We start from the raw sequence: 14,401 nt of genomic DNA, 5'->3' as shown, positions 1-14,401 counted from the left end.
AACACTCTGAAATCATCATGAGTGTCTGAGAGCGGAGGACATGAAGGATCCAGAGAGCAGGAAGATGTTTTTCTGAGCAGGTAGAGGCAGGCAGGCGGCGATGTGTTCAGGGACAGGAGGACGTGAAGTGTTTGTTAAACAGCAACTCTCTTTTCAATTAAATGCTGCCTCACCTGCTGCCATCGCCAAACCTCCCTGAGACGGCGGAGCCGACCTGTGGAAGACGAGCTGAGGAGATCTGAGCTTTTTCTTCCACACTGATTCCACTCTTATTAGGTCAGAAGCTTCCCTTTCTTTGAACACAATAGAGTTCCCGGCCTTTTACACGGTGGTGATGGAGGGAAACGTGTGTTTACATCACTGTGAAAGCCTCACATTCAGCAGGAGCTGCCAGACGCTCCACCACCGTCTCAGTCTTCATTCCCTTTGTGACTTCTCTGCCTACATTTTCACCGATTCTCTGGATTTGATCGAATGAAACTGTATTGATTCTCGTGCTGAAATTGGGTCATCGCAGCGGCAGCAGGGACCGGGTGTCGACGAGAATAGAACAAACCAGAGAAAGCTGGAAACAGTGAAACAGGTACAATCACGATGCTGCAGCAGCTGGAAGCTTCCTGAAGGAAACTAACAGCTCAGAGCCAACATGGCCGCCACCTGACAGTGGAAAACCCAAGTCAAATACATGAAAAGACAACTGCAGCTGAGGGATAACAAGTAAACACACATTTTCATCATGAGACACACATGAACTGTTGTAACTAAGCACATTTACTCAAGGACTGTACTTTCATAGAAAATGCATCGTCGACTTTGTAGAGATACGTGGTTCTCACAGGACGGCGACGCTACAAACACATGCTGATCTTATAGAATAGGATGCATCGCTGTAGATAAACAACAGTATATAAAGTAGTTCAACCTGAAACATCTACAGCAGTAAAATGACACACACACACGACGCTACACGAATACGACTGAGGATCAAGTGGAAATGCGTCCAAGAAGCTTTCAACACAAACTAAAATGTGGTTGCTCAAACCACCACGGGACACATACTTAATCATATCTCTTCCCGCGTCTAACTATGTCAGTAAGTGGTCTGTGGAAGTCCCCTTGTCTGGGTCTGGCCCCCGTGGTGGCAGAAGCCGAGATTACTCTGAAATTAGCTGTCGCTCTCCTTCTCCTGCTCCAGGCTCCTTCAACATGTAGGTTCATACAGACGGCACACTGAGCTGTTACATCAAGTCACTTTTAATTATGTTCAGCCCAAAATCTGTACAGCACACGACAGCCTCTGTACTTAGAGCCTCGATTCAGGAATATAAAATCCATAAAGAAACCCCCCTCAAAGAACTACATGAGGAGGGACGAGGAAGAAACCTTGGGAAGTCCTCCAGGTGATCCTTCAGTGCCCACATTCACGTACACACTGCTGAAAGAATGTGTGCATTCACACCTGGTATTAGAGCTGTCCACGTGTGATTGGTTCACCCAGGACGGATGTCAGTACCAGGTCTGAACAGGGCCTTCATCAGGTGGCAACGAACACGACTCCAATGGAAGCTGGCAGCTGTTTGCTAACATGTTAGCCAAAACAACAAAGTAAAGGGCTAATGTGTCAGTGTGTGTCTGTTCTGCCTGCTAGTAGCAGCTGTAAAGGCAAAGGTGTTACTGGAGAGCCAATCAGAGGCAGGGATTCGAGTTCAGCCAATCGGATGGAGTCGCATCACACGAAGAAGACACACGGGGCTGAACAACAGTCAGATTATGTCTCAGGCTGTAACGTGTCGCTCAGCTTTCACTGGAGCATCTGTACAACATGGTTTGATGCACTCGTCTCCGTCTCCGCTGACTGAAGACAGGGACGCTCTGCTACAGACAACAGCCTTCCTTCCCAAATTAAAACCTGCTGTCTGATGTGAAGGCAGAGTCTCAGGCAGCGGAGACAAAGCTCTCTGCTCAGCGTCAAACTGACACAAAGCTCTCAGTTTAAGACGCCGCTGAATTTGGAGTCGATGAAAGGTAACAGAAGGAGACAGTCCTTCACTTTCAAGACAGGTCCTTTGCGACGGGAGAGGAGCAGAGAACGGGGAATCTCTGCAACAGGAGATTAAACTCTCCCGGTCCTCCTCCTCCTCCTCAGCTGCAGAAATGAGCTTTCTGCTGCTGGGATTGATTTGCAGCTTTGAAGCGAGCAGGTGTGGTGTACTTTACCAAGGCTCCCCGGGCCGGGTTAGCCTCTCTGTCAGGCAAGATCTAAAGTGCAGGCTGGCCCTGCACCGGTCCGAGAGGATAATCACACCCATGTTTGTTCTTCTTATCTGCAGAGTTTATCCATGTTTTCATTCACTGGAGTAAAATCTGCTGTTTTAACTGACACAGTAACAAGAGTGTAACAATGGATGGCGTCACGGAGTAACATGAGACACCCCAAAGATTAAAGGGTGAACGTGTTCTGACTTTGATCAGCTGTGTGGGTGAAAGCAGGGCATGTTAATATACGTGTTTGTCTGCATCACAGCAGCTGAATCAGCTGTTAGCAGCTCCTGTCTGCAGCGTCCTCATGATGGACGGACAGACAAGTGTCACTGATCACTGAGACACTGAAGGAAACGTAAAAACAGGAGGATTCTCAGGCAGGTTCTGCAGCGTCTTTCTTCTCCGATGTCTGAGTGGATTTCTGGAGGTTTATTCTGATGGACATCAGAGACAACGATGACCTCCTCTGGACGTGGACGTCACACTGAATGATTGAACATGTGTTTCATGTCTGTGAGTTAAGATCTGACTGAGTTATGACTCTGAGAAGGCGGAAGATGTTTGACTCAAATTCACCTCACGCAGTATCTTTGCCTCCCCTTAACTCTCCGGCACACCTCTGGGGAGGCTTTAGTCTTTCTCTTCTGTCTTTGTCCTCCTGAACGGGTATTAGGATTACCGTATCCTGTGATTTCCCGATGGTTAAAATGCTGTCTGGAACAATGAGTTAAATGAATTAATTGTTCCAGACGGAGTTCCTTTACAGAGGAGCAGAGTGGCTATTTCATTCCCCACCTCCTCCTGTAATGTTAACCCCATCCAGGTGGGGTTTTAGTAAGAGACTGACATGAATATTTAAAGCTGCGCCGTAAAGCCTCTCGGTTAATTCATTAAGAGACCAAACTGAGAGACAGTAACAGACTTCAGAGGATGTTTAGAGTCAGGAGGGAGGATTTATGAACCCACAGACAGACGACAAGAGTCTGTCATAAATCCACAGGATCATCAGCAGGATCCTCGTCTGGAAACAACACGTATGTAGGTTGTTGTGTACCCGGGGATCTGATGATGCAGATGGAAACAAGATAAACAAGACTTCATGCTGATTATTGCAGTGGAGAAAACATCAAATGTGAGTCACATCACAGAGAGGAGCAGAAACATTAATCAGGACACAGCATTTAATCAAACTGCTGAAGTTTTGTCCCTGTAAGAACGGGGATGTTGGTTTGTCCATCCATCAGTCTGTCCACCACTTTGGACCAGAGTCAGTTATTCTTGGAAACTGCTGGCAAATTCAGTCACTAGGGGAAGAATCATCATCATCATCATCATCATCATAGTGACCCCTGAGCTTTCCTCTCGTGCCACCAGGACACATGTCCTTTTAATCAAGATGTCTCAAAAACTTTTAGCTGGACTTTTCTAAAATTTGCATTTATTTTCTTCTGACACGTCTGGAGACACGTCTTGAGACACGTCAGGAGACATGTCAGGAGACACGTCTGGCGACACGTCAGGAGACACGTCAGGCTATGCAAGACTACTAAATATGTTGCGTCTTGTGCTTCTAGTGGCTTCTGACTTTTTCTGCATCAAACCAGACAACGATCTTTCCTGTCCTTAAACAAGTGCTAGTGGAAGTACGTTTCAAAGCGTGTTTCCGGTACTTTGTCCAGTCTGATGAGATGGTTGGGCTCCAGTCGGGAGTTTCGTCGGGAATTCCAGCCTCTCACGAGGAAGTGTTTGTTTAGGAAGGGGGACCAGAACTCCTTGCAGCGTTGGATCACATGACGCTTGCTGTTAGAGATCACATGGTAGCTGAACGGCTTGATCTCTCAGTCAAGTTTTTCTAACGTAGCAGCTCATCACGTCACAGGAAGGCGCCGCCATCAGGACCAAACTGTCTTATATAGTAGTAGTCGTAGATATTCCCATGATCTGTCCTCTTGCTCCACCCTCAAACTCCACCACTGGTGAGACAGAGTGAGAAGAGCAGACAGACGTTATCTGTTCAGTCTGTATTGAACCCTGCAGCGCCTGTAAGCTGAATATTTAAACATTTCCCTCCTCAGTCTGACAAATGAAGATGGATGAGTGTGTCAATCAGAACGGAGACTCTACTAAAGACCTTCGTCTCTGACTGATGGGCTGTTTGCTGCGTTCAGGGCTCATTAAACGCTCGCATGTCAACATGCGACATAAATCACATTAAGTCATTACATCTGTTACCGAGCTGGAAGCATCCCACTGTTGTTCAATCAAGAGTCATTTTCTTGTCAGTGCTGCTGTAAAATCTGCAGATGATACAACTGCTGTGTATTTAATGAACCATCACCTCCACCTTAATGTTAACAGACCTCCAAATGAAGTTCATGGGTGCTGATCAGCTTCTTCACCAGCATTTAGTTGATGCAAGTTGGATGTAAAGTCTTTTCATAGTCATGTCAGCGTTGAGGCGTGTTTTGCCGGCGGGTACGAGCGACGCCGCTGACGTTTGTCACATCCTGACAGCTGCTGCGTTGGCGTTTGACAGCGAGGGAAATGGTCGAATGCCGCTGGGATACAAACCTGCAGACAGGAGTGTTGATGGTTTGCTAAACACATTTAATCCAAAAACATCACACAGTCTTGTTGACAAGATCAGGTCCTGAACCAGGTCGACGGGGTCGACGCCCAGCGCGTGGAGTAGAGAGGAGAAACGATATCAGACTGTAGACACTGCAGGTCTGTTATAACAGCTTCACAGCAGAGTCCAAAGTCCACATAGACCCAGTTTCAGCCTCATTTGAAACTTGAGGTAAAACACAGTGGTGACGTGTTTTTGGACACATGATGTCGTATCAGTTCAGAATCACGTCTTGGAGGTTTTCAGATGTATGCAGACGATGTGGTCATATATGTGTCGGCTGTCGCAGCATCTACACAAATGAAATACGTTGTCAGTGAACATTTTACTGACACGTTCAGTGTTAACAGACTTGCCAGACACGTTCATTAACATAAACCTCATTATGTTGATAAAAAACATCATCTCTTGGCATCACGTTTGCTTTTGTAAATGAGTCGTATATAAATGTAATTTCTAGGAGTTGTGGCTGCTTTGAAACATCTTTGTGGTGTCATTTCTGAGTGATGGAGCCAGAACGCTTTAAGTCAAGTCAGTTTTATTTGCCTCACAGGGCTTCACAGTCTGTACAGCACACGACGCCCTCTGTCCTCAGACCCACTCCAGGAAAAACTCCCAAAAAATAAGTGTGTATTGATTTTTCTTCAGCATGAATATTTGAAGCAGTTTAAGTGGTTTTCAGGTCCTGAACACGGTGCAGATAAAGGACATGTTGTCGTGTCTGTATTAAACACTGGGATGATTACATCTGAACAGAGATGATGTGGTCCTCCCATGACCCCCCCCCCCCCCCCCCGTGTCAGATCTCTGCAGGGAAGCTTGTGTTCAGTCAGTGTTGGATCTCAGCCAGACTCTCCCGTTATGACGATGTCGATTATTTTCCCTGCGGCTGCTCTGATTGAACCCGTCGGTGTGTCGGGGCAGGAGGACGCCGCCGCTCTCGCTGTGTTCAGCCAGGTGACAAAATCTCGTTAAAGTCGTGTCCACGGGCCGCCGCTGAATGATTTATCTCTGGATAAAGGTCGCCACGGCAATGAGCAATCGGATGTCAACAGGGCGGGAGCCTCGGAGCGCATCGCCATGGAAACAGGCCTGGTCGGACCATCGTGATGCCTGTCCCTCTTCTGACATACTGCGTAATAACACTGATGAAGTGGAGTTTCATTGCGATCAAATAATAATTTTACTGGAGGAGCTTCAGACACCACGACACTCGTCTGCCACAGCGTTCAGATGACGTGACTCACAGAGAAAGAAAAAACTATTAAACTCACAATGTGGTGAGAAAGAAATACAAAACTACCTTCTTCACTGTGGATGGGTGACTGTGGGGGGGCGTTTGTCTTGTTTCTGTGGCCGACACAAAGGAGCAACCTTACGGATCAATGAGAGAAGCTGCTGAACTGATCGAACACTGCACAGACCGATCAATTAGACATAAGTGCTCAAAACAGGAAGGACCGACACCCCCACACAGTTAGAGTGACAGGATTGAATTTGATGTCAAACATCATGGTGTTGATTTCATCTTAATAAACAGTTATGACCTGTTGTTGCTGGTGGAGCTCAGCTCAGATGAACATGGTCAAGGATGAACCCTTTAGACTTAATTGACCCCATGATCTGTTCTCTAGCGCCACCTTCAGGACAGACTTTACATTGACGAGACACTTAGACGATGAGTCGTCAGGTTCAGTGTGAATGTTGAACTGATTAACCTGCTCAGGTGGATGATTGGCTGACAGCAGCGGGCCGACCCATAAATCCTGTTTCCTGTCGGCTTCACCTTCACCAAGGAGACATTAACAGTAATTGGGAACGGGTCAGTAACTGGGCAAAGACAATGGTAATGGAGGGAGGACGAGAGCGTGAGGGACAGATGGACGGAAAAAGAGAAGACACAGTTTGGAGGACAGAGTTGGAAATGTTCCCATTTAATGCGTCTTTCTGTGTGTTGAATTAAAGTCAATGAATTCTGTCCACCCCGACCTCCATCCACCCCAACCTCCGTCCACCCCGACCTCCTCCCTTCATCCACCCCGACCTCCGTCCACCCCAACCTTTGTCCACCCCAACCTCCGTCCACCCAACCTCTGTCCACCCCAACCTCCTCCGTCCGTCCACCCCGACCTTTGTCCACCCCGACCTCCTCCCTCTGTCCACTCGACCTCCGTCCACCCCGACCTCCTCCCTCTGTCCACTCGACCTCCGTCCACCCCAACCTCCGTCCACCCAACCTCCCTCTGTCCACCCTGACCTCCTCCCTCCATCCACCCCAACCTCCGTCCACCCCAACCTCCTCCGTCCGTCCGTCCACCCCAACCTCCTCCCTCCATCCACCCCGACCTCCTCCCTCCGTCCACCTGACCTCTGTCCACCCCAACCTCCTCCCTCCGTCCACCCCAACCTCCGTCCACCCCGACCTTTGTCCACCCCGACCTCCTCCCTCCATCCACCCCGACCTTTGTCCACCCCAACCTCCGTCCACCCCGACCTTTGTCCACCCCAACCTCCTCCCTCCGTCCACCCCAACCTCCGTCCACCCCAACCTCTGTCCACCCCGACCTCCTCCCTCCATCCACCCCAACCTCCGTCCACCCAACCTCTGTCCTCCTCCGTCCGTCCACCCCGACCTTTGTCCACCCCGACCTCCTCCCTCTGTCCACCTGACCTCTGTCCACCCCAACCTCCTCCCTCCGTCCACCCCGACCTCCTCCCTCCATCCACCCCGACCTTTGTCCACCCCAACCTCCGTCCACCCCAACCTCTGTCCACCCAACCTCTGTCCACCCCAACCTCCTCCCTCCATCCACCCCGACCTCCTCCCTCCGTCCACCCAACCTCTGTCCACCCCAACCTCCTCCCTCCATCCACCCCAACCTCCTCCCTCCATCCACCCCAACCTCCGTCCACCCAACCTCTGTCCACCCCAACCTCCTCCCTCCATCCACCCCAACCTCCTCCCTCCGTCCACCCCAACCTCCTCCCTCCATCCACCCCAACCTCCGTCCACCCAACCTCTGTCCACCCCAACCTCCTCCCTCCATCCACCCCGACCTCCTCCCTCCGTCCACCCCAACCTCCGTCCACCCAACCTCTGTCCACCCCGACCTCCTCCCTCCGTCCACCCCGACCTCCTCCCTCCATCCACCCCAACCTCCGTCCACCCAACCTCTGTCCACCCCAACCTCCTCCCTCCATCCACCCCGACCTCCTCCCTCCGTCCACCCCAACCTCCGTCCACCCAACCTCTGTCCACCCCGACCTCCTCCCTCCGTCCACCCCGACCTCCTCCCTCCATCCACCCCAACCTCCGTCCACCCAACCTCTGTCCACCCCGACCTCCTCCCTCCGTCCACCTGACCTCTGTCCACCCCAACCTCCTCCCTCCGTCCACCCCAACCTCCATCCACCCCAACCTCCGTCCACCCCAACCTCCATCCACCCCGACCTCCTCCCTCCGTCCACCTCCTCCCTCAGAGGTTTTCAGGTCGTATGTGAGAGTTAATGTAAACGTATTGTTTTTAGGCATTTGAACAGCTGATGCAGTCTGTAGTCTCTGCTGTGAAGTGATCCCTCTGTAGTGTAAGAGACGTGTACAGACCCACCGAGTATGACAGGTTTGTATTTTCAGTGAAGGAGCAGCAGACTGGCTGCTTTTCTTATTGTCTGTTTTCATCATTGAGCTCTTTAATGTCTGTTCTATAATAGATGAGATGATGAGGAAATCATCATGTCATCATTGATGCTTTCACAGAAGAAGTTTCATCAGACTGAGAGACTCCAGATAAACATCTTTGATAGTACAATAGATAATAATGATAATGATAATGATAATGATGGTGCCTTTTGATGGAGAACAGCTGATAATAATTCTCTTTGATGAAGTTCAGTTCATAATTCCAGCCATAATTTCTTTCCTGTTCAGAACAATGTGTCTGTGATTTCGAGGGTCTTGAGCTGATTTAAGTGATCAGAGAAGAAAACGTTTCTACTGAACAGATGTATTATCATCTCCTCTGATTTCTTTTAATAAAATACTGAACACTTTTCAAGCTCCCAGCCTTCTCTGACTGTGATGAAATGAAACAGTGCCGACGTGTCTCTTAATATTCAGTGACCCTGAATGCCTCCTAACAGCATCACTTCCTGTCTGCTGACAGTGAACACAGAGCTGACGGATACAAAGCTGCAGAGAAACACTTTATTTTACTGCGCTGTTATTTTATAGTGTTTTATGATTTCTAAAAGGTTTCCTGGGAAGAACTGTGTTGTTTGGTACTAATTATATGGAAGCTGGAGGCAGCTCAGGTGTTATTTCAGTCAGTTAGGTCGACTTTAAACATAGCTGTTGATCACCAGCAGGACTCTGTTTAAATCCAAATGAATATTTATTCATTGCATATTTATTATTGGAAACTTTATTCTTCGTACTGTACGTCAAGTTCAAGTTTATCATCGTCTTCATGGATACCACCGAAGACACTCTCAATTTAAAAACACCAAAATCTGAAATTCAAATATACAATAATAGAGATTAACAATATAAAATGTTCAGTATATAAAAGATGTTGTTGACAAGAGTTGACAATACGTAAGTGATGTTGACACGTTTCTATGAAAGATGTCATGTAGATTATATACTGCGGTAATGTTTGGGTGTCCACATACACGTGGTCATATAGTGTTAACCAGCTGTATGCTGCAGCTAAACAGACAAGCCAAGAAAGCAGCGCCACCTACAGGAACTCCAGAGATGTCACACTGTTTGATTGACAGGTGATCTCTAACACATTACATTTGTAAAAGGAACATGGACCGTGTCCTCTCCAGGTGCCGCTGCCATGACAGCCCCTGTTGAGCACTAATGATGGGGTCTAAATAAAAAGAGGATCTTGCTGATGCCCCCTCTGAGACAGAGCCTCCCTCCGTCGTCCCTGCTGCCGCTCGGGGAGCTTCACAGATGCTCCATTTAGTGCCGATGCCTCAAATCAAAGGCGTCGGCTTCAGTCGGCTTCAGACGGCTCCGCGGCGGTTTGAAGCGCCTGATGGTGGATTCGTACCATATGTCGTCATGTAGCAGCTGTCCTCTGTGCCAGACTCCAGATATCACCTCCCTCGCTGCCTCCTCCTTCCTGTCCGTCAGCACACTTTGGGGATGTGCTGTTGGTTTTGTAGTTTCCCGCTCCGTTACCCAGGAGGCCTGCTGTTGTTGTTAGTGTTGAGATGCTGATTTGATAAATGTAATTTCTCCCTGAGCCGAGCCCGCGGAGCTGACGTCTGACTACAGTGATGTTCCCATCAGGAGCTTTTAGTGAGTCACCAGCTGCTGGGAGAGAAGACATGGAGCAGAGGAAGTCCACTCAGCATCCTCCGCTTCATGAACTTTGACAGATGAAATTGCTCAGAAACACAGTTGATGATGCCAAAGTCAGACTCTCTGATGTCAGGACATGAGGGGAAGACAACGACGCCGCATCTGACAGAAAGACTCGAGAATGGAACTCCTTGCCACCTCTCCCCGAATTTGACAACATCCGTGGCTAGTGACGCTGGCCAATAGGAGCATCCCAGACCATCGCAGGTTAAAGGTCACAAGTGAGCCACTGAGGCATCGACAGGCTGAAAGGTGTCAGCGGAGACTCTTTACATTTGAAAAGTCTTTTTTATTCCAGTTAGCAGACTGTGTCATGCTAGTAGCGGCTAATGTAGCCTGGAGCCTCCAGCCTGCAGCAGAGCTGAGCAGCAGCTACAGATCTCTGGTCAGCTCTCTTCTTTAACTCCACACCAACAGACTGTTTTCACTTTCAAACTCGTAGTCTTCAACCGACTCAGGTGACATCACTCGAGGACATTTCTGAGACGTCCCTCTGGGACACTGAAGGCTTCGTACAAGGACTTCATCTTTAAGACAAGAATGCAGACAGAAGCTTATTTATCATCGCCAAACACGTTGAAGCTACAAATAAGAGCTGCTACATCTCATTAGATTCAGTGTTGTGTGACCGACAGGAAGTGAAGTCATCCTCCACGCAGGTGTGTGTCTGTGTTGTGTCTCTGCAGCAGGTGTGTGTCTGTGTTGTGTGTCTGTGTTGTGTCTCTGCAGCAGGTGTGTGTCTGTGTCTGTGTTGTGTCTCTGCAGCAGGTGTGTGTCTGTGTTGTGTGTCTGTGTTGTGTCTCTGCAGCAGGTGTGTGTCTGTGTTGTGTCTCTGCAGCAGGTGTGTGTCTGTGTTGTGTGTCTGTGTTGTGTCTCTGCAGCAGGTGTGTGTGTCTGTGTTGTGTCTCTGCAGCAGGTGTGTGTCTGTGTTGTGTCTCTGCAGCAGGTGTGTGTCTGTGTTGTGTGTCTGTGTTGTGTCTCTGCAGCAGGTGTGTGTCTGTGTCTGTGTTGTGTCTCTGCAGCAGGTGTGTGTCTGTGTTGTGTGTCTGTGTTGTGTCTCTGCAGCAGGTGTGTGTCTGTGTTGTGTCTCTGCAGCAGGTGTGTGTCTGTGTTGTGTGTCTGTGTTGTGTCTCTGCAGCAGGTGTGTGTGTCTGTGTTGTGTCTCTGCAGCAGGTGTGTGTCTGTGTTGTGTGTCTGTGTTGTGTCTCTGCAGCAGGTGTGTGTGTCTGTGTTGTGTCTCTGCAGCAGGTGTGTGTCTGTGTTGTGTCTCTGCAGCAGGTGTGTGTGTCTGTGTTGTGTGTCTGTGTTGTGTCTCTGCAGCAGGTGTGTGTGTCTGTGTTGTGTGTCTGTGTTGTGTCTCTGCAGCAGGTGTGTGTCTGTGTTGTGTGTCTGTGTTGTGTCTCTGCAGCAGGTGTGTGTCTGTGTTGTGTGTCTGTGTTGTGTCTCTGCAGCAGGTGTGTGTCTGTGTTGTGTCTCTGCAGCAGGTGTGTGTCTGTGTTGTGTGTCTGTGTTGTGTCTCTGCAGCAGGTGTGTGTGTCTGTGTTGTGTGTCTGTGTTGTGTCTCTGCAGCAGGTGTGTGTCTGTGTGTGTCTGTGTTGTGTCTCTGCAGCAGGTGTGTGTCTGTGTTGTGTCTCTGCAGCAGGTGTGTGTCTGTGTTGTGTGTCTGTGTTGTGTCTCTGCAGCAGGTGTGTGTCTGTGTTGTGTGTCTGTGTTGTGTCTCTGCAGCAGGTGTGTGTGTCTGTGTTGTGTCTCTGCAGCAGGTGTGTTACTGCAGCCCTGTGTGTGCACTGCAGTGCTGCTGCAGGCTGCAGCTCCTCTGTTCTGCTCTCACAGGGACTCTGAAGATAATGAAACACCGAGCTGACGTGCTCTGTGTGTGTGTGTGTGTGTGTGTGTGGGGGGGGGGGGGGGGGGGGGGGGGGCTCAGGTGGTGAAGCTCTGCTTTAATGTTAAACTCCGTCACTGAAGAAGACATGAAAATGTCTTTCTGTTGTTTCTCTTCTGTTTTCATGTTGCAGCCAAAACTGAACTGATGTCTGTCTCTGTCTCTCTCTCTCTCTCTCTCTCTCTCTGTGTCTCTGTCTCTCTGTCTGTCTCTGTCTCTCTCTCTGTCTGTCTCTCTGTCTGTCTGTCTGTCTGTCTCTCTCTCTCTCTCTGTGTCTCTGTCTCTCTGTCTGTCTCTCTCTCTCTCTCTGTGTCTCTGTCTCTCTCTCTGTCTGTCTCTCTGTCTCTCTCTGTCTGTCTCTGTCTGTCTCTCTCTCTGTCTGTCTGTCTGTCTCTCTCTCTGTCTGTCTCTTTCTCTCCCTCTCTGTCTCACTCTGTCTCTGTCTCTCTCTGTAGAAGTGAAGATGCTATAAACCAGATGGCCGTCCCTCCCTTCTCGACTCCCCCTCCTCCCCCTGTCCTCAGCCCTGTCAGCTCAGAGGTAACAACACGTATATCCATATTTGTTCATTTAGGCTCATGTAAACGCTGTCAATCAAACAGCGATTAAACAACCGGGCTGAGACCCTCTGAGGTCCTCTGAGACCCCCTGAGACCCCCTGAAAAGGAGGGTTTGTTTGTGGTGTGAAAGGAAAAGAAACCACAGACAAACTTCATGTTTGTCTGTGAACTGGACCAGAACTAAGAGACAACAATGGATCATTCTTTTATTTGGTCCAGACTGAACTGATCTGATCTGATCTGATCTGAACTGAACTGACCTGAACTGATCTGATCTGATAGAGAGAAATTATATTTTAATTATATTTTAGCATTTTGTCCTACGTCAGTATGTTGCACAGCTGTAGAGCTGGAGACAGGACATGGTTAGCCTAGCTTAGCATAGAGACAGGAAGCAGGGGGAACCAGCTAGCCCGGTTCTGTCCAAAGGTACAAACGCCTGTAAAGATCACTGATCTTGAACATGATGCTTCTGGATAAAAGACATTCATGGAGGTGGAAAGACCAGAAAGGCACCTGTAGACTGACCTTTTATGTTCTGTGTGTGTGTCAGTCTGTCTGTCCAGCTCCTCTCAGAGTCTCCGCCCCCACAGACGGACCCCGCCACCCCAGCAGCCTGACGCTCCACCCGTCATCGGACGCACCGGTCAGTCTCATCAGCTCAGTTCAAATTAAGTCCTCCACGTTGGAGATGTGCAGATAAAGAATAAGCTCCACGGGGCATTAACAGAACAACACTTTATATTATACATTTCAGCAGGGGGGGTGGTTGGAGGGACAACAAGGGAGGGGGGCAGGCATGTATATGTATGATTTCTCATTTTCTGACCCATTTGCAAACAACGATTTGTTCAGTTTAAGGTTACTTCTGAAGCTCTCCGTTGTTTAGCTTCTGGTCTGTTATTCTGGACCAAGTCCCTTCAGATCTGACAACCACATCAGATCCTGAGACAAAGGGGGACCAAACTCCCCCTCAGTATCAGATCAGCTGAGTCACATTTTTAAAAACTTTTAAAAACCCACCTGACTGGCATTTTATAAGTGTGCATCTGTGAAGCAGCTGGTACCTCTGGATCTGAAAAGTGTTGTTGAAACGAAGTGACTGATGGATTAGGTTGACCTTTGACCCTTGACCCCCTCTGTGGTTAGGGGCTGTGTTTAACTAGAGAGGGATGAACCACTGTTTGCAGCCCACAGAGATATGAAAATGTAAACTGATCTGTGATCTGTTGAACAGGACGAGACGAGTGATGAAGCAGAACAGAACAACAGGAACAGAAACAGAAGCAGCAACAGCGCCCCCAAGAGTCTGAGAGACACCGACACCTTCAAGAAGGTGCCACACAGACGCTTCACTCAAGTAAAAGTAGCAGTACCACGAATACTCAAGTATTCTCTTTGACCTTGAATGTGTGTGTGTTTTTCCTGCAGAGGCTGAAAGTTGCAGAGTCTCCAGAAAATGATCTGCAGGCTCCGAAGGACTCGCTGGAGCAGCAGGTAACAACAGAATAACTGAGTTCATACTTTCATATTATAAACCTCAGCTGAACTCTTATGTGATATTTAATGTTTCTTCAGTTTGTATCCTCCCTCTGTTCTGTCGGAGACGATCAATACATTTAATCTGATCTGTGTGTGTCTCCAGTCCTGCAGGTCTCACAGCAGCTCCAGTAAACAGACAGCAGCAT

The 14,401-nt window shown here is 48.9% G+C and overlaps 1 protein-coding gene across 1 annotated transcript in view; it reads left to right on the top strand.

Annotated features, from left to right (window-relative positions):
* patj (PATJ crumbs cell polarity complex component) overlaps positions 1–14,401 on the top strand; it is a 96,182-nt gene that overhangs the window by 73,373 nt on the left and 8,408 nt on the right. The window contains exons 32-36 of the mRNA XM_070908664.1: positions 12,609–12,693; positions 13,267–13,359; positions 13,951–14,049; positions 14,145–14,210; positions 14,359–14,401. The exon at positions 14,359–14,401 is cut by the window's right edge and continues 42 nt beyond it. Of these exons, the coding sequence (XP_070764765.1) occupies positions 12,609–12,693; positions 13,267–13,359; positions 13,951–14,049; positions 14,145–14,210; positions 14,359–14,401 (386 nt within the window). The remainder of the gene's footprint in view (positions 1–12,608; positions 12,694–13,266; positions 13,360–13,950; positions 14,050–14,144; positions 14,211–14,358) is intronic.

The sequence above is a fragment of the Enoplosus armatus genome, chromosome 7, assembly GCF_043641665.1.
Source record: "Enoplosus armatus isolate fEnoArm2 chromosome 7, fEnoArm2.hap1, whole genome shotgun sequence".
NCBI classification, from domain to species: Eukaryota; Metazoa; Chordata; class Actinopteri; order Centrarchiformes; family Enoplosidae; genus Enoplosus; species Enoplosus armatus.
This window is presented reverse-complemented; position numbering and strand designations above follow the sequence as displayed.